This window comes from Bubalus bubalis, chromosome 22 (genome assembly GCF_019923935.1).
Source record: "Bubalus bubalis isolate 160015118507 breed Murrah chromosome 22, NDDB_SH_1, whole genome shotgun sequence".
Lineage (NCBI taxonomy): Eukaryota > Metazoa > Chordata > Mammalia > Artiodactyla > Bovidae > Bubalus > Bubalus bubalis.
In genome coordinates, this window is record NC_059178.1 from 28,734,636 (window position 1) to 28,758,693 (window position 24,058).

The window sequence follows — 24,058 nt, forward strand, 5'->3', positions numbered from 1 at the left end:
GAGGACGTTAACTGGAAGTAAAGACAGATCTCGGCCCTCAGGGAGGAGACACCCTTGAAAATGACAAACATTATGAGGCCAAAGCGGGTGCCAACAGGAAGCTGACTGCTGGCCAGGTAGAGCTGGATCATCAGAATGGAAGGTGAGCGTGAAGCCTGAAGACCAGCCACCGGCCAAGGACACGTTCATGTCCAGTGACCCTCATGGTCCTGTTAGGACAGGACCTCTCTTCTGGGCACTTCCAGCCTCAGGACTCAAAATGTTTGAGAGCAATGGGAGACAAGAGCCATGGCTTCAAGTGGGCATCACCCTCCCCCAAACATTATTTCACACCCTTTTGAAGTCATCTGGTTTTCGAATGTCTGCCTTGAACACAGTCGATGGCTGCCACGTGCACTGGAAGTGCTCCCTTCCTGGGTCTGCCGTGGGAATCATTGCCTTCTGCAGACAAAGAAATACTTTTTGCAGTGTGTGGACTGGTCTGCCTTGTCCGTTGACAGAAATTTTCAAAGAGACTTAAAAAGATTTGAAATAGTGGACAGAGATGTGTGCCAGAGGGTTCTCTCTCTAAAGTGCAAACTCAGTAGGAAAAACAAAAATATGAAAGATTCCAACACCTTTCATCTGCTTTGTGAAGTAAGATGTTAAAAAAAAAAAGTGCAGTAACAAGTCAAGTTGTCACTTCTCATTTTGCACTGAAAATTGTGGAGGGAGCTAGTCAAATGGGTAATAACTAAATTAAAACCTTGTTTGTCATCTCATCAGTTCCGATCTGTCAGCTTCGTTTAGTTTGAAAGATGTGTTGGAGGAAGTAGCACATTTCAAAAAACAAAACAGCTAGTCACCAGCTCTGAACGGGCCTTCTAGAAAGCAGAAATATGTCATCCTCGCCTTTTCTCCCTGAAACAAAGCCTTCTGATTTGATAGATGCTTGGCATCTTCTGTGAGACTCCGTGAAATGTCTGCTTCTTCCCCAGCATGCTTTTCTCCTCCCAAAACTTTTGTTTTTTATTAAAAGACTAGACCCCTCCATCCCCCGGCAGCAGGAGGCTGGAAGAGAAGCATCTTTATCAGTGCCATCATCTGTGTTTATAACCAGTTGTCAGCAAAACCTCCAACCTAAAGGACATCGAGTGGATAGACTTGAAGGAAGTGGAAGCAAGGGTTAGTCGCTCAGTCGTGTCTGACTCTTTGCAACCCCATGGACTGTAGCCCGCCAGGCTCCTCTGTCCATGGGATTCTCCAGGCAAGAATACTGGAGTGGGTTGCCATGCCCTCCTCCAGGGGATCTTCCTGACCCAGGGATCGAACCCAGGTCTCCTGCGTTGCAGGTGGATTCTTTCCTGTCTGAGCCACCAGGAAGCCCTGAGGAAGCCCTTAGTAACCTCCAGACCTCTCTGAGACTTCCTGGGCCCAGCCTCTTCTGCCACCAAAGTGTCTCCCAGAGATGCTCTCACACTGATCCATTGATTTTCTTCTGCTTCTTCCCTGGTTCTCTGAGCCACCGGAGGAAGGAGGAGCCAGACCATAGCCACCAGGGACAAACTGGTGCTGGCACTGCCTCAGCACTGCATGCAGGGTTTATAACAGTCTTATTATCCACATTTCTTGTTTGTTTGTTTCTTTAATTAAGGGTTTTGTTTTGTTTTCTGGCCATGCCTTGAAGCATGTGGGCTCTTAGTTCCCTGACCAGGGATTGAACCTGTGCCCCCTGTATTGGAAGCTCAAGAGTCTTAACCAGTGGACCACCAGGGAAGTCCCTGTCCATACCTCTTTAAGAAGCACAGCAGGTATGCTGGCTTTTTCTGTGACTTTTCCCGAGACTTTTGAGAAAATGATTTTCAAACATAAGCAACCATGGTTCTCCTGAGCAAGGTATTAATACCTTGCTGTAAAGTGCTCAGCCTGAGAATGCTTGTTGCTTCTTTCTAACCAGTTTGATTTACAGGAAATAAAGTGAGTCACAGAAAAAAAACAGTGTAAGGGATTGGAGAGGGCCTTCTCTTGGTAATTCTGTGTCAGCACTGCTTGATGAGGGCCTAGGAGCCTGGAGAGACCAGACCTTGGTCTCCACCAGTGGTACCTGGCCGTCTGAGAGGGAAACCATCATTAGGGCTGGTGGGAGGCCCAAACCATACCCAGGACGTGGATGTCCTGGAAGAGCAAGGACGAGAGGGCCCCAGAGGGGACTTCTGTGACACCGCACTCAGATAGTCTTCCTCCTGTCATTCTCTTGGGCTGGATGATGTCCCTCCCAAATTCTTATGCTGAGCCCCAGCCCTCTGTACCTCAGAATTCGACCTTATTTGGAAATAGAGTCATCCAGATGTAATGAGTTAAGAGGAGATTGTGCTTGGGGAAGGACACCATCTAATGACTGGTGTCCTTATAAAAGGGGGAACCTTGGGGACAGATGTGCACACACAGCCTTGTGCAGGCTCCTGTCCTGCTGCCCCTAGACAAGGAGCTCCCAGAAGCTGGGACAGATCCTGCCCTCAGGGGAGCCTTGGTCTCCATGGCCAAATCAATTACGAGATGATTGATTTCTGTTGTGGAAGCCACAGCCAAGGAGCAGGGCACACGGGCTCCTTGTTACAGCAGCCCCGGCGAACTCACACGCTCCCTTAGGCTCTCTAGCTGCAGTCTCACGGGCTTTGTCACTTCCTGTCTCCCATCCCCTCTCCTCACTGCATACCCAGCCCTGGGGGTGCTCACCCAGCCACTGCTCAGTCACCATCGCCATCTTAACTGCCCCAGGCCCCCCGAGCCCCAGGTCCAGCTCTGCTAAATTATTCACAGTAACTGCTTGGTTAAGGGGAAGAGGTCAGTAAACAGTGGGCAAAAATACTCACAAAATGACATATGTAGTTTTCACTTTTGGCCACGCCAGGATGTGAGATCTAAGTTCCCTGATCACGGATCAAACCTACATCCCCTACCTTGGAAGCTCAGAGCCTTAACCACTAGACCACCAGGGAAGTCCTAACTTACGTAGTTTAAATACCTCGGATTTCATTTCAGGCACGTGGCGATCAGCCATTCCTCAGATGTGTGATGCCAGGTCTTTCTGTGCAGTGAGGCTCCCGAGCAGAGTGAGTTGTGACGTTGACCTCACGCTATCACTGTTCACACAGTGTTCTAGAGAGCAGCCTACCAGCCTGAGCTTTGGGCATGCTGTGGTTGTTGGTTAAAGTGATTTACAGAGGGGAGTGGAGACCATGGTGCGTCAAGCATGGGAAGTCAGTGAAGGGAGTTTCACTGCACACTTTGTTCCTCCACTGGGCCTTCTGCTCCTCCTCTCAGCCTTGTGTGTGCTGGGTCGATCAGTAGTGTCTGACTCTGCAACACCATGGACTGTAGCCCACCAGGCTCCTCTGTCATAGGATTTCTTAGGCAAGAACACAAATGGGTTGCCATTTCCTCCCCCAGGGGATCTTCCCAACCAGGGTTCGAACCCGAATTTCTTGCATCTCCTACATTGGTGGGCGGATTCTTTACCACAGGCATTACCCAAGAAGTGCAATCCAGTATGACCTCATACCAAATGATCACGTCTGCAGAGACCCTTTTTCCAAGTAAAGCCATGTCCGCAGGGATTAAGACCTGAATATGTCTTTTGGGGGAACTCGGTTCAACCCACAACACCAGCATTTTTAAGTGTGTTCTCTCTTGCTTCCTTGGCCTGTAGAGAACGAAGTACAGAATTTAAGAATGTGCTTCTACATGGTGTCCAGTGCCCACCATGGACCCCTGGGCGGTGGGCACCCTGGGCTGTGTTCATAGAATCACTGTGTTCACCCTCCGCTGTTGCAAATGTGATTTTCTTTGCTTTAGACTTTCAAAGTTGGTTGCCTGTTTTTAATGTCCTTAAGTGAATACCATTGCTATCATGGAATATTCCACGTGGAAGAGATCAAAACTTCTCACAGCCAACAGAGACTCCCCAGGGGGCTGGAAATAGAACAAGAAGCCAGTATTTGGCGTATGAGAGAACACTTAAGGATCTTGGGTGGTGTTAGACGTTGCGTGGTCAGATATTTTGAAAGCAGACGCAGTGAAAGTGGTCTACAGTCCTGGATCAGCCGTGGTGACCCTCATGCATCTCCATGCTGTTTCTGCGGGCTCCAGCATCTCACGGGCGAAGCGTGCCTTTGGAGGCTTTGTGGTCTGAAGCTGTAAATTCCCTCATACCAGAAACACTTTCCTAAGCCCGGAAATGGAGCTACATAAAGAAGATCAGACGGTGTTCCAGCAGTTGAGCACACTCAGTGTTTCCTACGGGCTCAGAAAACATGGTATGTCCAGAGGGAACTCTGCCCACGTGAGCTGCAGCCCTGGGGAACTTTTCCGCTTGCTATTTTTTTCCCCTCCAGCAGATGTTTGTATGGAAATGTGATCTTTAATTCCTTAAAGACCCATCTCCCTGGAGTTAATCCCTCTTTTGAAGTCCTAATCTTTTGTGTAATGCTTTTTGGTCATCTTGACTCCAAGTGTTACGTGTTACAGATGGAAAATTCTGTGGGCTTCTTGCATGACATTTGGGCCCAGAAGAAGATAACTGTAGTGCCGGAGGGGAAAACATGGTGAATTTCCAAAGCCCATTGGAAATGGAGTTTGGCTGTCTTAACATCATTCCAGACAACTAGCATGTGATTTAATTCTTTCACAAATGCACTCAAAGGAGGCAAACAAATCTAACTTTCTTTGTGAGCATCTCAGTTATGATGGACATTGCCCTGATGCTTGTAAAGAGCAAAGCTGCAAATTCACGTGAGCCCTCCAGGTTCTTGACACAGCAGTTGGTCACGTGGGACCCATCTTGAGACTCATGCCATTTGAAGTCACTAGAGCAAGAAACTGTCAAGAGCTGGCCACTTGTTGATACTTGTGTGCTCTGGCGAAGACCTCAGGTCCCCCCTTGACTCCAAAGATGTTTCGGGAAACACGTAGGATGTGTTCTTGGGAGCTCTGCCGGCTCCTTTCAGCTCTCCAGGGCGTGAAGAGTTGCAGATCTGTTGCAGGGTGCCGTGCAGGTCTCTTCTCTGGATTCTTCTTCTGGTCCCTGCCAAGAGTGGGCATCTAGGGGTAGTTGGACCCAAGAATGGAAAGAAGGTGCCCCAAGATGCTGTCTTCTTTCTTTCCTTCCTTCCTGCCCTCTCCTCCAGCTGCTCAAAAATGGCCAACCAGAGGAGGACCAACCCTCCTGTAATTGATGTGAAGCAATCACCTTGTAGGAGCTAGACTTGACGGGGGCATTAGAATAACAGTTTTTTTCTGAATGGGACCCATGCTGCCAGCCTCTCCTGCATCTCGAAGTGAGGATCACACGGCAGTAGCATGCGACTGAATTAATATACCATTTAGCTATGGGCACATCCCGGTTGAAACTTTGGAAAGAAGGTTTACATTTATAGTCTCTGATTTTCTTGTTCAGCTTTCCCTGGTTGTTGAGACAGTAAAGAATCTGCAGGAGACTGGGTTCAATTCTTGGTTTGAGAAGATCCCCTGGAGGAGGGCATGGCAACCCACTCCAGTATTCTTGCCTAGAGAATCCCATGGACAGAGGAGCCTGGCGGGCTGCAGTCCATGGGGTCGAAAAGAGTCAGGCATGACTGAGTGACTAAGCACATTTTCTTGTTCTATTAAAAGTGTCCAAAAATTCTAGAAAAATGGTACTGGTGGACTTATTTGCAGGGCACTTGTTCAGCTTTCCCTGGTTGTTGAGACAGTAAAGAATCTGCAGGAGACTGGGTTCAATTCTTGGTTTGAGAAGATCCCCTGGAGGAGGGCATGGCAACCCACTCCAGTATTCTTGCCTAGAGAATCCCATGGACAGAGGAGCCTGGCGGGCTGCAGTCCATGGGGTCGAAAAGAGTCAGGCATGACTGAGTGACTAAGCACATTTTCTTGTTCTATTAAAAGTGTCCAAAAATTCTAGAAAAATGGTACTGGTGGACTTATTTGCAGGGCAGGAATAGAGCTGCAGACATAGAGAACAGACCTATGGACACTGTGGGGTAAGGAGAGGATGGGATGAATTGAGAGAGTAGCTACCATGTGTAAAATAACTAGCTAGTGGAAAGCTGCTGTATGGTACAGGGAGCTCAGCCTGGTGCTTTGTGATGACCTAGAGGGTTGGGATGCAGTGGGAGGTGGGAGGGAGGTTCAAGGGGGAGGAGACATGTGTATCAGTTCAGTTCAGTCGCTCAGTTGTGTTTGACTCTTTGCAAACCCATGGACTGCAGCCCACCAGACTTCCCTGTCCATCACCAACTCCCGGAGCTTACTCATGTCCATCCAGTCGGTGATGCCATCCAACCATCTCATCATCCCCTGTTGTCCGCTTCTCCTCCCGCCTTCAATCTTTCTCAGCATCAGTGTCTTTTCAAATGAATCAGTTCTTCGCATCAGGTGGACACCTCAGGCCATGTGGCTGATTCATGCTGATGTTTGGCAGAAACCAACACAACATGGTAAAGCAGTTATCCTCCAGTTAAAAATGAATTTTCAAAAATGTCCGGTTTCTGTGTGTGGGTAGGAAGGCCACGTGAGCAGTGAGTAATGAAGGAAGCCCAGGACCACTAACTAAGCCTGTTGAGTTTGTGCAACACATGCTTTCCTCTGTATGTGGAAGGATCATGAGGGACTCGGGCTTGCCTCCTGCCTGGGTGGGCGCCCCGCTGGCGGGGGCGCTGTGTGTTGAGAATCTCTATCCTTCCATCTAGAAAGGGGCCCAGGCTGAGCAGAGTGGGAGCAGGAGCCACCTGGGTCTCCTGCACCTCCTGTGCGATTGTGATCAGGGCTGTTGTGATCGGTCACCCTCTGGCCCCACCCCACACTCCTCCTGATGACCTGAGGGCCAGTCTGGAAAGCTGCCCTAGAAAATCTTTGACAAAAGCATCCATGGGTGCCCAGTCAAACCTGAAGGAGCAGATTTTTCTAGTAAGTCATAGAGAAGAGCAAGGCATTGAGGCCCAGCATGTTAAAGTGCATGGTTCAAATCCCCAGTCACACCAGCTAGTACATCGGTTCTGTCACTGACTCATTCATGCCTCATCAGTTAAAGCATTTAGAATCTGATACCTAATTGACTTCCCTCGTAGCTCAGTCGGTAGAGGATCTGCCTGCAATGCAGGAGACCCGGGTTTGAGTCTTGGGTTGGGAAGATCCCCTGGAGAAGGAAATGGCTACCCACTCCAGTGTTGTCATCTGGAGAATCCCATGGACAGAGGAGCCTGGTGAGCTACAGTCCATGGGGTCGCAAAGAGTCAGACATGACTGAGCGACTTAGCATGAAGGCACCTAATTGACACTTAATAGGTGTGCATTTGGTCTACCTGAATAAGCTTTCTTGGCTCTGTTCTCGGAGCTGAGGCTAGGGTTTGAGTCTGTGATATCTGATGAGAAACATTTCCCTGGAGACAGGAGAGACGGGCCTCTGTGTCCCCGTTCACCTCTGTGAGGCTACGTGTGTCGGCCTTCAGCTGTCCTTTCTCAACCTTTCGCCTTTAGCAGGCCTGTGTATTTTAGGGCCTGAATCCACAGACTGTTGAGAAAACTTACCTCAACCCAAGAGGGCAGCTCCTGGTGAAAATAGTGAGTATTTATTGAGCCCGTGTTATTTGTCTGGCCCTGTTCTATAGGCTTTGCAATATGGGAACTCATTTACTCTTTACAACATTCCAATGAGATGGCTACTGATTTTTGTGCCATGGTTTTGGCTGAGGAAACTATAGAATGAGTGAGCTGCCTGAGGTCACAGAAAGGTGCCAGAGCTGGTATTGGAGGCTGAGGTTGGAGCTTTGGTCCTGCCTTCCCGGTGATGGGTATCAGGGGCTGCTCTGAAGCACCGCCTTGCCCAGGCTGTTTCTGGAACAGCTGTCATGTATGGAGAAGATGCAGGCAGCAAGTGTTTAGCAGCACTTTGTGATCAGGATGTTTCTGGAAGTAAAAACAGAGTGGAGGCTGCACCATAGAGGGAAAGAGTAACTCAGTGAAAGGGGAGGAAATTCTTCCTGGGGAGGTTACTTGTGAACTGGGTTCTGAAGACTAAATAGGAGTTCACTCAGCATACTTAGTAAGACACAACAGTCAGAAGAAATAGCATGCAAAGGATGGAGATATGAAACAGTAGGGATTTTTTTTTTAAAGATGAAGGTGGGACTTCCCTGACAGTCCAGTGGTTAAGACTCAGTACTTCCACTGCAGAGGGCACAGGTTCAATCCATGGTCGGGGAACTAAGATCCCACCTGCATGCATGCTACTTGACCAAAAAAGAAGTCCCCAACAGGGACCTTATGAAAAAAAAAGTGAGTGTACTGCAAGCACTTCTATCATGGACGAGTGATAAAGCGCAGGGGAAAATACTGTGTGTGTTGAGACCAGAGAGGCAGAAAGAGCCAGAAAACAAAGGGCCTGGGAACCTGCCATGCCAGGAAAAGTATCAAAGTGTTAGTCGCTCAGTCATGTCCGACTCTTTGCAACCCTGTGGACTGTAACCCACCAAGCTCCTCTGTCCGTGGGATTCTCCAGACAAGAATACTAGAGTGGGTTGCCATTCCATTCTCCAGAGGATCTTCTTGACCCAGGGATTGAACCTGGGTCTCCTGCTTTACAGGCGGGTTCTTTACCGTTGAAGCCACCAGGGAAGCCCCATGCCAGGGAACCTGACTTAATTCTGGGCATGTAGGCAATTGAATATCATAGTTTTAAACCAAGGTCAAAATACCCAAACATACTGCTTTATTCCCTGATAATAATTATTGAAGGAAAAGATAATCAAACTCAGTAAGCTCCATATCTGATGTGTTACCATCATGCTGAAGAATGTTGGCTTTTAATCTCCCCCACTGTTTCTTCATCTTCTCATCAGCAATCCTCTTTGGCAAAAGTTATTCTCAGATGCCAAGATAAGCACTGGGGAGGTTTTTTGGGTTTTTTTTTTAATGTTTTTTTAAGTGCCTTTGATTGCATAAGAGCGTCATGTAGAACTGTTTCCAGTAGTATCTTTTTAGCAGGAATGGAGGCTAAGACTGATTATGTAATTGTTCCCTCAATTTAGTCTCAGAAGCTAACACGCCACCAGCATATGAAAAGCCCTGATGATCACAATGGCGTCTGAGTGTCTTTCCTGCTCACGGTTTCTGGCACCGTTGCTTTTGCATCGCTCACTGAAAAGTAGAAATTGATGGTTTAAATGTGGCAGGACTGTTCACCGCGCATAGGGCACCCTGGACTCAGAGCTCCATCTGCCCGGTACTTCCCACAGCCAGCCCCTCCCCCAGAAAATGGATTCATGCACATGTGTTCCTTAGAGACCCTCGCGGGGTCTCACTGTATTAACACTGAAATGAGGAGTGGCAGCAAATTTCTGCTGCCCTGAGGTTCCGTTTTGCAAGCAGAACAGAGTACCATCTGTCGGAGGAGGTGGCGGGAGGGTACAGATACTGCTGTGAATTCCATGAATGCTGAATTGCTATAGAATTTTTTTTTTTTAACTTAAGACGCTTTGCATTTAGTTTGTTTATTTGTGTTTGTGTTTTTTATTTTTATTTTTTAGAATAGTCCTTATCAGTGGCAGAAGATCCTTCTGTAGTATATTTTCAGTGCTGCCGTATCGGGACAGTACCCAAGTTGGGTATGTATATGCATGCTTGCTTTGTAGCCCTCTGGGCGAAAACTTCTGACACCCTGTGTGTGATGTGGCCATGCCTTACATTTCAAAGAGCTTGCCTTGCCAATTCAGTATTTGTAAATTTGAAAGGAAAAAAAAAGTTTCACTTTCTTTTCAGCCAAGAAGCTTGCTTATTGTTGCTATTTGTGTGTGTGTGTGTGTGTCTTAGCACGTTGCCTGCTGTTTCTAAACCTCTTGCAATACTATAAGGCAAGAGCAATCTGGGGCCCACCCATCCTGCAGGGCCTCGTCAACTTTTGGAGAAAGGTAGGTCAAGAAAGGAATCAGACGAATGGGTGGCATTCCTGCATCCTCGCCCCTGAACTGGGGGCTGGACAGTGACCAGTGAGCTGCAGCAAATATTAAAGCAAAGCAGTATCGGAACAGACCTGTGTGATTCAGATGGAGGAATGCACGCGTCTCTCGATCAACAAGCCCCTCCTTTGCTCTAAAAAGAACTAGGTGATGCTCTGACGTGGCAAAGCCCCGCCTCCTCATTCTGCATCCCCGAACTCTGTGTTGTTTCTCCTCTCCAGCCCCCACCCTGAGTCTGACTTCTTCGCCCCCTCACCTGTTCACTGCATCCACTATTTGTCATCAGGGAGCTGTTGGTATTATTTAGGGCAGGACAGGTCCCTGTAGAGGATGACAGGAGCACTGTGAGATGGCAGGTCTGGTTTCTGCAGACCAAATCTGGTGTTGCCCTCTGGTCACTGGAACAGTGACACCCAACTGTTGCCCCTTCCGAGGGCATTATGCCCCTGACCATTCACTCCTCTCCCACCCACTTCCATGGGCTCTGCCTGGTCATTCCCCATTCACCGTGACCTTCCCTTCCCCGCCCCTCCCACAGACCTGTCAGACTTCCAGCCTGTTAAACTCACTCTGATCTTTATTCTTACTCTACACCAAAATCTCCATCATGCATCTTTTTCATGGAATACTGACTATTATTAGTGCTAAGTTGCTTTCAGTTATGTCCAACTCTTTGTGACCCTATGGATTGTAGCCCACCAGGCTCCTCTGTCCTTGGAATTCTCCAGGCAAGAATACTGGAATGGGTTTGCTGTGCCCTCCTCCAGAGAAGATAGAACCTGCATCTCTTATGTCTCCTGCATTGGCAGGCGGGTCCTTTACCACTAGTGCCGCCTTAAGAACAATAATAATCTTACTGTTTGTTGTTGTAGTTGTTGTTCAGTCGCTCAGTCATGTCCGACTCTTTGTGACGCCATGGACCGCAGCATGCCAGGATTCCGTCTTTCACTATCTCCCAGAATTTGCTCAGACTCATGTCCATTGAGTCGATGATGCCATCCAACAGTCTCATCCTCTGTTGTCCCCATTCTCCTCCTGCCCTCAGTCATTCCCAGTATCAGGATCTTTTCCAATGAGTTAGCTCCTCGAAGCAGGTAACCAAAGTATTAGAGCTTGAGCATCAGTCCTGCCAGGGAATATTCAGGACTGATTTCCTTTATAATTGACTGGTTTGATCTCCTTGCTGTCCAAGGGACTCTCAAGAGTCTTCTCCAACACCACAGTTCAAAAGCATCAATTCTTCCTGGACATAAGGGCATTGAGATTTCTCCTCTGGTATCCCCCAGCTAATTCATTAAAGGTCATCTGGCGTGGACAGTGCACCAGCTAACACCAGCTCATGTGAGCTCAGTGACAGGGACTGCTCTTCAGCTCCCAAGATAGACTTTTAGAGCTAGAAGGAACTTGGAGACTGTCTAGGCCTGTGGTTTGCAGGCTTTTTCTTTTTTAGCTGAAGAAGCCATTCTTCCAATGCAAGTTTACACAAAGTACCAATAAATAAAATCCCTAACTGCAGAGTTATTTCAGCAAAGTGGGAGTGAGGATGAGACGCCCACTCATGTCCACTCTGCCCCTCATGGTCCCATTAGGGAAACCATAGTCTTTATCCATCCCTCAAGCCAGGGAGTCATTAGGTGCATGGGAGAGAGCTGTCTCAGGCTGGATCCTCAATCCCAGCAAATTAACCAGCCTTTCTGGGCCTAGGCATACTTGTCTGTAAAATCAGATATAATGTCAACCTCAGAGTTTTGAGAACATTAGTGGAAGATTAACATATGAACACTCTATTGAGTACCCTGCCAGGCTACAGTAGATACTCATTAAATGTTAACTTTGGGAACGTGTTTGGTCACAGAGCTACCTCATCACTCTTTCTAGATCTGCCCCTATACGGCAGTTCCCAGTCCTCTTCATGGTGAGTTAGCCAGTGCCTACAAACACAAACCCAAGAGATTCGTCTGCTCTTGGAGTTGGTCTTTGTTTTCCTCAGTGATACATCATTATTTTTAAAAATCAGGACTTCCCTGGTGGTCCAGTGGTTTTAAGAATTCGCCTTCCATTGCAGGGGATGCAGGTTCAATGTCTGGTCAGGGAAGATCCCACATGCCTCAGGGTCACTAAGCCCCAGTGCAGCCAAATTAGTAAAGAATCTGCCAATAATGCAGGAGATCCAGGTTTGATCCCTGGGTCAGGAAGATCCCCTGGAGAAGGGAATGGCTACCCACTCCAGTATTCTTGCCTGGAGAATCCCAAGGACAGAGGAGCCTGGCGGGCTACAGTTCATGGGGTCACAAAGAGTCAGACAGAACTGAGCAAATAACACACTTCAAAAAGAAAAAAAAAAAAATCTGGAAAGTACATAAAAACAAAAGGAAGATGAAAATTACTGAGCCTCACCTCAAAGCCATCATGAATATTTTGGTCTGTTTCCTTCCAGTCTTTTTTTTTTCCCTCCATTGGAACATGTGCTTGTATGGAATATGACAAGATGATTGTTCTGTTTTGATCTTTCTTGCTGGTGGTAAGAGGCTCTGCCAGATCCCACCTTTCAAAACAAGCTATTGGAAGCTGGTTGCTGAGAAGAGGAACAGATGTTGCCTGTCTTTTTCACTATAACTGAAACATCAAACCTTCCCATAGCTGTAAACACTCTTCTCAGATTAAGCTTGTAAATTATGCCATTTTCTGGGAAGAGTCCCAGCCTTAAACCAGCTCCTCTTCTCTCAACCAGTTGCCAAGGCCCGACTGAGTCTTGTTGCTTTTTATCCACATTACTCATTGCCTTCTCTTTCTAGCATGGATTTGTGGTTTGGCTTGGCGACCCTCCACTTATAGAATGAATTGTAAGCAAGATGCCCATCTTTCCTGAGTAGGCAGATCCTACTTGATAAACAGCTCATCCACCGTTGTAAAACCATTGCCCCTCCTCTTGCTTCTCAGCTCACACCCCATCCTCTGGCCTGTGAGGTGCCATCACCATGGGAGCTGGAGTGGAAAACCTGGGAGCTCTAAAGGAATCTATGAGTTCAGAATTAGAGAGAGAGGAAATTGTGAAACGGAGAAACAGCTTGGGAGAAAGGCTCCTGCAGTCCTGAGAAGAAAAAGCAAATTCAGAGCGGGAGGTGGAAATAATGCAAACTCGACCGCTTTTAAAATATTATGGAGGGTCAGCCCCAAACCAGGAAACCACAAGAGAAACCCAGCTTCATCTTATGTCTTCACCATCTTTCACCCTCTGAGCTGTTGCTCCTGCAACCGTAGCTCTTGCTAGTACTGTTGGGCTAGTTGAGTCACGCTGCAGGCCTAAAGGGCACTGTAAGGGCTAATTGCCATTTATAACATTGCATCAGTAGATAATGCATTTTGAGTCCAGAGGGCCAACTCGAAAGCTTTTGGATAACAGCCCGCTGGTGAGTGAGAAATGCAGGCGTTGTATTGGGGACCAGTCCGGAGATTGCCCCTGTGCATAAGGGGAGTGATGTGGGTGCCCACATACTCTTACTTCCTGAAACATGTGGACATCCGTAGGTATTCCTGTATGTATGATATGTGTGTCTGTGTGTGCTCCGTGGTGTCTGAGTCTTTATGACCCCATGGCCTATAGCCTGCCAGTCTCCTCTGTCCATGGGGTTTCCCAAGCAAGAATATTGGAGTGGGTTGCTATTTCCTTCACCATGGAATCTTCCTGATCCGGGGAGCGAACGGGTGTCTCCTTCATTGGCAGGCAGATTCTTTACCACTGAGCCACCTGGGAAGCTATTATATGTATGGATCCAACCAAAACAAAGTAGGAATGAATCCAATTAACTTGTGATTCAGAGCTATGTAAGAAGATGACCAAACTAGTGATTCCAGCAGAAACCAGTTTCTGAGACGTGTGTGGGTACAGACTCATCCAGATAACCATACCTGATTGAATGATAGTCACAGGGTTAATTTTATGATAAATGTATCAGAGGGACATCCTTGGTGGTCCAGTGGTTAAGACTTTGCCTCCCAATTCAGGTTCCATCCCTGGTCAGGGAACTAAGATCCCACATGCCTCTTGGCCAGAAAACCAGAACAAGGAAGCAATATTGTAACAAATTCAATAAAGACTTTTAAAAAAATAACAAGTGTATCAGAGACCATATGATGAAGAAAATGGCTTCCCAGTGGAGCACAAGGTACCTCTGGGGGGCGTGATATAAAATAGCAGCTTCCACATGGTGTGTGTGTGCTTAGCTTTTTGGCACTGGGGCATTTCAGATGAGGTCATCCTCTTGGGTCCATTTCCTGAGTTGATCAGCTTGTGACACAGAGAACAGCTTCTTCTATTCTTAGGGGCTCCAAGCCTAAGTGCTGCCTGCCTTGCTCCCGGCCCATCCCCCCTTCCTCCCCACCCATTTTCGCCAAAAACATCTCTTTTCGTTGTGGAAAATTGCACATTCACAAATTGTGTTTCTTTCCTCACACCAAGCATATTTCCACACAGAGACAGATTCAGGAATGATCTCATGGGTGAATCATGCTATTACCCCGCTGTTTATAGGCACTGCCTTTAGACAAAGATTTTGGTGTAAGCTGTGTTAAGGTCCCTTCATTGTCTGCCCGTTACCCAAGTGGGGAGGAGGGGTGGTTTATCAGTGAAGTGCTGAGTGTGGAAGAGGCTGGACTTCTGGACTAAAAGCTGCTTTGATTTCACTTTTTCCCGTCAGTCCTGGGCATTGTTCCATCGACTAAATTGTGATTTTATATCGCTCTGCTCTGATAGAAGGGAGCAGGCCCAGTCCAAGATGGCGGCTATACCATATCTGACGAGGTGACAAATAGGATCTCTCAGACGATGATAAACGCTGTGTGGTTGAGTTCCAGTGGATGTATGAGCTCTTAATTAAAATGAGCCCACAAGTGGTATTTTCCTTCCTAATCCAGCTTTACAAGCTTTGCTTTCTGCACCACAAAGCTCTCTTATTTTTGCAGGATCTGGAAATCCTGTTAATATTTAATTGGCTTTTAAATTATTTACACATCAGTGTTCAACCTATTGTGATCCTTTAAAGAGCAAGTGCCCAGTGGAGCTCCAGGCTGGCATTCCAAGGTCTTGAGTTTAGAGCACCATGAGTGGAATGACTAGGGATAAAAGGCCATCCCCACTCTGGAAGCAGAAAGCCATGGAAAACAGTAAAATGACCACATACACAGTTTTTTCCTCTCTTTCCCAGGTATTAAGTAGTTAAATCCTTTTTTATTTTAAAAGTAAGAGGAATATTGGTTCATATGCTCCCTAAGGGAAGGGTCTTAACTTGAATTTCTTGTTATCTAGTAGGGAATCTTGTTTGATCAGTTTCATGTACTATGGTTCAGTGAACTTTAAAAAAGGAAACAAAAGATCATTTTGCCTGTTACATAAGGTAAAATCAGGAGTTGGCCATTGTGTGGTTAATAGCAACCTGGGTAACCCCCTTTGGGCATCAGAATATCTAGATTGGCCATCTGCTCTGGCCGGTTGACTTCACAACTGTGCAATCATGTACATTCACTTTATGCCGTGGGAGCTAAAACTAAGACAGAGGTCCAGGGGGTTTCCAAGCGTGGAGCTTTTGGGAGAGCTACATTGAATGACTTCCAGTGCTATCCAGTGAAGAAGGGTTTTATACCCCTCAAAAGAACCAGCCTGTGTTTCTGCTCCTTGTTTAAGGGTCCACCTGCTGATTGGATGCATCCCCAAATGCATTTTCATCTTCTGTTTTAGCCTCCCCACTTCCCCATTCCCCCTCCTTGAACCGACAGCATCCACTCCCCATCTCTATTGGCCACACATTGTATAAAAAAATCTGTGCTGAGTTTTCAAAGCATGTTTCATGCCTACAGCTTCTGCAAAAGTTAACAAACTTGAATAGAATGAGAAATGAGCTCTTGTAGCAAAATAAGTCTGAGCTGTAGAATCCCCCAGGCCTGTGGAGGAGAAGGAATCAGACCTTTGCATTGTCCGCGGTTTCTTAACTATTGGTTTCTGTCTGCACATCTGCCCAAATGAGGTTTTCTTCTGTAATCTGATTGGCCCTGTTTGTCCCTGAGTGCACGCAACAGCATTTCAACCATAATGCATACAATTTTGGACAATATCCACATCTGGTATTTTTGAACCTGCCTCATTCCGTTTTCAGAAACAGGTAGAACATAAATAAATTGACATTTGAACTCTCGAGATACCTGGGGAAAAAAATAATCTCCTAGGCTTTTCAGAGAAATAGAAATGTCCAACTTCAGTTTGCTTTTAATTACTTTCCGCTGCAGTTTTGTTATCCAGCTCAGTCTCCTGGTACTAGAGGGTTAATGCTGGCATTTGAGCGAAAAAGATATTTCTATTTTCATATGGCATTTTGATGAGAATTCAGAAGGATGATCTTAGAAAGAAAACATCAAGATTTTATCACTGCTCCTCTGGGACTTCTGCTTAATTCTTTTCCACTGCTGTTTCTAGAGGACTCTCTTTGGGTAAACTAGCAACATCATTCAGAACTCCTTTCTGAGGTCAGCTTCAACCCTTGAATCCCAAAACAGTGGGGCATCAAGGGCCACGGGTCTCTTGCTTGCTTAACACTCACATGTGAGCCCTGAGCAGTTGCTGCGTCTATAAATTAGGAGCCATGATATGAAGTTGCTGTTTATGTGAGTCAGACAGACAACAGCAATTTCATGTGGTTCCTATTAATGTAGTCATCCTATGGTATCCATGGGGGACTGGTTCCAGGATCCCTGGTGGATATTGAAATCCACAGAAGCTTAAGTCCCTTAAATAAAATGGCATAGTATTTTTGTATAGCCTACACTCATCCTCCTGTGTACTTTGAATCATTTCTGTGAATGTGTGTGCTAAGTCGCTGTAGTCATGTCCGACTCTTTGCAACACTATGGACTGTAACCCACCAGGTTCTTCTGTCCATGGGGTTCTCCAGGCAAAAATACCGGAGTAGGTTTCCATGCCCTTCACTAGGGGATCTTCCTGACCCAGGGATCGAACCCTTGTCTCCAGCATCTCCAGTACTGGCAGGTGGGTTCACTGGCACCACCTGGGAAGCCCTTTGAATCATTTCTAGGTTACTTATAATACCTAGTACAATGTAAATGCTACATAAATAGTTGCCAGCACTCAGCAAATTCAAGTTTTGCTTTTTGGAACTTTTTGGAATTTTTTTCCAAATATGTTTGATCCAAGGTTGGTTGAATCCATGGATGCAGAACCTGGCGTATGGAGGGTTAACTGTATATGGTTTCGCCAACTCTTATAAGAGCACTTAGCTAAGGCACCTCAAGAAGTTTGTCAGCCTCTTTATAAAAGATGTGTTGTTTAAGATCCCAAGAGTCTCAATATGACCAAATTCAAAAGCTGTTAAAGAGATGACATTATTGACTAAGATGAGATATGTTTCATTTTCCGTGCACACCTGGCTGTGTAAGTAGATGTGTATATGTGGGCTGTCTTAATTCAGTCCCACCAAAACGGCAGTCCTGAAGTTAGTGACAACCTCTTCCTGAAAATGAGGCAGAAAAAAATGAACAAGTGTGCCCTCGGCCGCCACCACAAAGCAGTCAGTTTTTCTAGAGCAGTTGTGATATTTATAACCATGTCAGTGAAGTTTCTGAAATGTGAATATAGCCAATATTGGTGCAGCAGCTTCAGTCTGCAAGAAATATCTTTTTAGTTAATAGACATAATATAAACTCCCTTCTACAAAACTGACAGGAAATTCAGACTTTATCACTGGGCACCACCCTTCTCCTCTCCGGGATGCACGAAGGACCTGGAATGCTGTGGACTTGGGGAGCACCGTCGCTCATTGTCCTTTGTATGTGCTGGCATCACCAAAACTCCCACTGCCATGCCCCTCTGTCCACACAGCCGCTCAGGGCAAAAGGATGTGCCACTCTATGCCTTGTATAGGATATGAATTTTTATCTCAGCCGGGAGCTCTGTTCCTGGGGTGCTAATGGGGTGCAGGGCATGGGTCCCCTGTGACCGTGGGCGTCACAGTCCTCATTTCCTCCCCGCTGAGGGTAGACTGGCTCCAATCACAGGCTCCTGCCTCTCTCCCATTCACTCCGGGGCTCCTAACATGGACTCTTCTCTGAGCCGGGGCCTGGGTCAGAGACATCCCCGGAGACAATGGGCAGAAAGTGGCCAGGCCACCTCTGGAAGGCCGACTTACTAATCCCGTACAGTAGCCACACGTGGCTATTTAAATTTTAACCAAAAGTAAGACTTCAGTTCTTCGGTCGACTGGTCACACTGCAAGCGCTCCATTGCCCCATGTGGCTCGTGCCTGCCGTGCGGGACGGCTCAGATGGAGGACCATCCGTCACTGAGGGAGATCCTGCCGGACTGTAATGAGCAGTGTGTGTTTTCTCAGTAGCTGTCGAGGGTGGACACAGTCTTCTCCTGTCTCACTTTCATTCTCAGCGTGCCGTAGTTATTTAGAAAGTAGAATGATACAGGTGAAGTGCCAGGGGTGGAAAGTGGTGGCAGTGGTATGTAGGGGGCACAGTAATTCTCCAGAGATGGGTTCCTGCTGTCAGGGGTGGTGGAGTTTTGCCCATAGAGCTCTCTCTTCCATGTGGTCCAAAGTGTCCGTGAGGCACTTGGATAAGCTAAGAACCCCTGTTCCTTTAAATTTTTTAATAATTTTATTCATTTATTTATGGTTGTGCTGGGTCTTTGTTGGTGCTCACTGGCTGTCTCTAGTTGCGGTGAGTGGGGGCCACTCTTCGTTGTAATGCACAGTCTTCTCATTGCGGTGGCTTCTCCTTGTGGAGCGCAGGCTCTAGGGCATACGGGCTTCAGTAGTTGCAGCACGTGGGCTCAGTAGTTGTGGCTCGTGGGCTCCAGAGCACAGACTCTGAAGTTGTGGCAAACAGGCTCAGTTGCCCCACAGCATATGAAATCTTCCCGGACCAGCAGTCGAACCTGTGTCCCCTGCATTGGCAAGTGAATTCTTATCCATTCTACCACCAGGGAAGTCCTCCCTGTTACTTCTAAACCAGGCTTGGGGTTTATCTCATGGAGAAGAGTCTTGTATTTCATGTGCACTTAAAGTATAATTTCTGTTATGGCTCTATTTCTCACAAGAGAGAAGTCAAGAAGGGGAGTGTGTGGGAGCATGGAGGGACTTTCCTGGCGGTTCAGCGGTTAAGACTTTGCCTTCCAATGCAGGGGACATGGATTTGATCCCTGGTCGGGGAGCTAGGATCCCACATACCACTAGCTGCTGCCAAAATTTTTTTTAAAAAGAAGAAGGGGAGCGTGGAGTAAAAGTGGCTGGGTTGGTTCTGCGAACTGGAATCTGTGCTTCCAGCATCGAGGGGCCAGTTGGCAAAGGCAGGGCTGCGCCAGGGAAGCACTGAGCCTGGGAGCAAATTGAGACAGATGGAAAGGGGCACAATGGAAAAACACCCACCATCGGTGCCAGCTTTATGAACCAACAAGGAGTCAGTTGACCTCCGCTCAGCAAACACTTCTTTAAGCATCTTTACACATCAGACCCTAGGTAGACAGGATACAGACATGGATTGGGACTCTGTTGCTGCCTACAGCCAGCTCTCCATGTAGGAGCACTCTTTTTTTTTTTTTTTTAACTTAAGACTCTTAAGTTTTTAAGATTTATTTTTAATTGAAGGATGATTGCTTTACAGTATTGTGTTAGTTTCTGCCAAACATCAACATGAATCAGCCGTAGATATGCATATGTCCCCTCCCTCTTGACTCTCCTTCTCATCTCCCTCCCCAACTCAACCGTCTAGGTTGTTACAGAGCCCCAGTTTGAGTTCCCTGAGTCATACAGCAAATTCTCATTGGCTGCCTATTTTACATATGGTAATGTATGTTTCCTTGTTACTCTCTCCATCATCCCACCCTCTCCTTCCTCCCCACCCCCACCCCCGTGTCCATACGTCTATTCTCTATGTCTGTGTCCTGGAGCACTCTTAATAGGGACCTATTTGAATACGCCTTATTTCTTTTAATCTTCTCATCCCATAAAGATATTTCCTGCTCTTGCATTAGTTTCAGTCCTAAGTAACATTCTCCATCCAGGTAAAGTGGAAACAAGGAGACCGTTGTCTAGGAGCTGGGAATTTGAGGCACGTGCTTGCTGGGTTAGACTTTGGGAAAGCAGTAAGTCTGCCGAAGCGTGTTGTGGGTCCTTTAACAAGATACAGGTTCTGCTTCTTTGTGCCAGCTCACCTCCTGGTCTTCCACTACTGGGCCACTCCATCCTTTCCCACCACAGCTATTTTTGCCTCTTGCTCTGGTGCTTGCATTGAAGGCATTTCCCTTTTTAGGGCCTTTATGAAGTCATCATCTTCATCCTTAATTGCTTGAGGAAATCTTCCGAGAGTTGCCCCCGGTGGCTCACGTAGGAGGCGAGGCAACCGTGCACATGGTCTCCGGGGAACCTGAGGTTCTCGTGGTCTTGCTGAGCCCCACTCTGCTCCAGCCCACCTGGTCCTTCCAGCTTTGGATCTGAGGTCAATAACTGGGAAGCAGGGCTCTCTGTTGGCGTCGCATGTTCATAAGGTGATGTGACTTAAATCAGCCTGGCCCTCAGAGCCCTCAGGGAGTGTGGTCACCAGCAGAGGAGGCACCCAAGGTGGACTCAGACACCTCCCCAGAGCACTTCTATGACTCAGAATATTTGAGGGGCTTTCAATGGGCTTCCCTGGTAGTTCAGACAGTAAAGAATCTGCCTGCAATGCAGGAGACCTGAGTTCCATCCCCGGATCGAGAAGATCCCCTGGAGAAAGGAACGGCTGGCTACCCATTTCAGTATTCTTGCCTGGAGAATTCCATGGACAGAGGAGCCTGGCAGGCTACAGTCCATGGGGTCGCAAAGATTCAGACACGACTAACACTCATTCTCAGTAGCAAGCTAATTGTAATTACTTTGTATGCGCTTTATCTGGTGTCTCAGATGGTAAAGAGTATGCCTGCAATGCAGGAGACCCAGGTTTGATCCCTGGGTCGGAAAGATCCCCTGGAGAAGAAATGGCAACCCACTCCAGTATTCCTGCCTGGGAAATCCCATGGACAGAGGAGCCTGGTGGGCTACAATCCATGGGGTTGCAAACACAACTGAGCGACTAACACTTTCACTTTCAATGGGGTAATATGCACCTTCTAAGTGTTTACAATTCCCCTGTTCTGTACTGTCCTGAAGGGGTGAGTTTGATGTTTGGAAGTACTTGAAGTCATTTACAGTCAAACCTGGTCAATGGGGAGAGAGGTTAGGACACTGATTGAAGTGGTAAGTGTTCAAGATTAAAATTATATACATATAAAAGAATCAGAAAAAGAGTGGATATTTGTATATGTATAACTGATTTGCTTTGCTGTACAGCTGAAACTAATACATTGTAAATCAACTATACTCCAATAAAAAAAATTTTTAAAGAAAAAATTTATATATATATATGATGGCTCAGATGGTGAAGAATCCGCCTGCAATGCAGGAGACCAAGGTTCGATCCCTGGATCGGGAAGATCCCTTGGAGAAGGAAATGGCAACCCACTCCAGTATGCTTGCCTAGAGAATTCCATGGGCAGAGGAGCCTGACGGGCTATACAGTCCATGGGGTCACAGAGTTGGGCATCACTGAGCAACTAACACTAACATATATACATATATATATATATACAGTAATATATATATATATGCAGGCACACATATATACACATGCACTATATATATATCAGTCGGAGAAGGCAATGGCACCCCACTCCAGTGTTCTTGCCTGGAGAATCCCAGGGACAGGGGAGCCTGGTGGGCTGCCGTCTCTGGGGTCGCACAGATTCAGACACGACTGAATCGACTTAGCAGCAGCAGCATATATATAAGTATAAAGTTTGAAGACTGGGATGGGTTGGTTGTTTTTTTCCTATTTGCATGTTAGTGTTGATTCCAAAAGGGGCTGCAGAGACCTTTTGATCTGGGCAGAACCATGGCCTCCCAAGGAGACTACCTTAGAAAGTGCAGTACTTCCTAGATGCAGGTCTTGGGTGTTTCTTTTGAAAACGGTCATCAATCAGATAGGATTAGGGTGCCAGTCCATGCCTGGAACGCCCATAGACAAGGATGATTGCTCAACAAAGTGAAAAGATACTTTTTTTTCCCTCCTAGAAGGTGGGAGGGATGGCCTCTTGTCTTTCTTCCCCACCACACATGGGCTCTCATTCTCTCCTCCTGTGATTCCATCACCTTTGGCCTGGAGAGTCTGGCCTTTACATGGTGTTTATTCTTGCTTAGGTTGTAGGAGACGTCTCAGAGTGTGGTGGTTCCCTCCAGGCCACAAGGCCTGAATGCTGCCGGCCTGGGCAGCTTTGACTAACAAGGCTGCGTGTGGAGCCCAGCTGGAAGAGGGAGCTTCCAAACTCAGTTCCAATCCGAATCACCTGGGAGTATTTAAAACTCAAGCCGACCAGGTTACGCCCCATTCAACTGAATCAGAATGAATGTCTGGGGACGGGGGTCAGACACCATACAGGCACACCTCGTTTTATTGTGCTTCACAGACACTGCTTTTTTTTTTTCCTTTTACAGATTAAAGGTTTGTGGCAGTTTGCATTGTCAGATGATGGTTAGCATTTGTTAGCAGTATTTTTTTAATTAAGGCTTGTACATTTTTTTTAGACATAATGCTATTGCAAACTTCATAGACTAAAGTGCAAACCTAACTTTTATATGCACTGGGAGACTGAACAATTTGTATGACTCGCTTGGTTGCAATATTTGTGTTGTTGGGGTCATCTGGAACTGAACCTGCAGAATCTCTGAGATGTGCCTGTAGTTTGTCAAAGATCCCAGGCAATTCTAATACTCAGTGAAAGTCTGAGAGCTCCTGTAAGGAGGGGGATTAGCCTTGAAAATGTGAACAGTTATCCACGAGCAGAGCCACAGCCAGACCCAGGGAAGAATGTGGCACGAAATGCTGCACTGGACGAAAAACCAGTGTCTACAGCCCACTGTCAGCGGGGACCTTGGCGAGCCCGTTACTTGCACTGGGCCTCGTTTTTCTCATCTGTAAAATGGGATAATAATAGCAACACATGTCCAATAGGGTGATCTTAAAGAATGAAAAGGAGAATGTGTGAAAGTAAGTTAGGAAGTGCTTGCTGGTAGTAGGGGTACTAGTGTTAGTCGCTCAGTCATGTCCGACTCTTTGCAATCCCATGGACTGTAGGCTGCCAGGCTCCTCTGTCCTTGGGATTCTCCAGGCAAGAATGCTGGAGTAGACTGCCATTCCCTTCTCCAGAGGATCTTCCTGACCCAAGAATCGAATCTGGGTCTCTTGCGTTGCAGGCAGATTCTTTACCGTTTGAGTAACACAGAAGACCTTGCTGGTAGTACTGGACATTATTCTTTTATAGAGATAGTCATTGTCTGAGTGGCCCGGTAAGGTAGCCACCCCAGCTAAAAATTTAGGGTTAGGGTTAGGGTTAGGGCATTAGTTGTGGCATTAGGGTTGGGCATTAGGCATTAGGGCATTAGGGTTGTGGCATTAGTCCCTTCATTACTAGTAATAAAGCTGAGAACTGTTTAGGGTAAGAATTTCTTCCTCCTGTCTAATAAGGGGGTGGCAAGGAGAGGTGACCTCCCCTGGCTTCCTGTTAGCTGGCCATTTAAGAGCCGACAGCCTGGCTGAGCAAGAATGGACTTTGGTAATCCACTGGCTACTGAGCCTGACTCTCATCTTCAGGCTCTCTGTTCAGTTGAATTCCATTGTATCAAAGTGGGTGGAACTACTGAGAAGCCCCGAAAGAGGGACTAAGAGAGAATCCTGTCAGGCACGGTGGGACCTCCTCCATCATTATTGTGAGAGTGACTCTGGTGTTCCAATGGTAAACATCTCCGTTGCTCCTTCGGGTGCAAACAGAAGCATCTTTATCCTTGGCTTGTCCCTGCAGGGATTTGAAGCTGGACGGAGGGAGACAATCAGCAGGAGCCGTGAGCCTGAAAGAGATCATCGGCCTGGAAGGCGTGGAGCTGGGTGCCGACGGGAAGGTAAGGCCACCTGGCTCCCAGACCTCCGGCTTG

The 24,058-nt window shown here is 47.0% G+C and overlaps 1 protein-coding gene across 2 annotated transcripts in view; it reads left to right on the forward strand.

Moving 5' to 3' along the window:
* CABLES1 (Cdk5 and Abl enzyme substrate 1) overlaps nt 1-24,058 on the forward strand; it is a 104,050-nt gene that overhangs the window by 58,534 nt on the left and 21,458 nt on the right. The window contains exons 4-5 of one of the 2 annotated variants that reach the window (XM_006079217.4): nt 9,561-9,638; nt 23,929-24,025. In XM_006079217.4, the coding sequence (XP_006079279.2) occupies nt 9,561-9,638; nt 23,929-24,025 (175 nt within the window). The remainder of the gene's footprint in view (nt 1-9,560; nt 9,639-23,928; nt 24,026-24,058) is intronic. The other variant, XM_025273698.3, reaches the window with a different exon arrangement.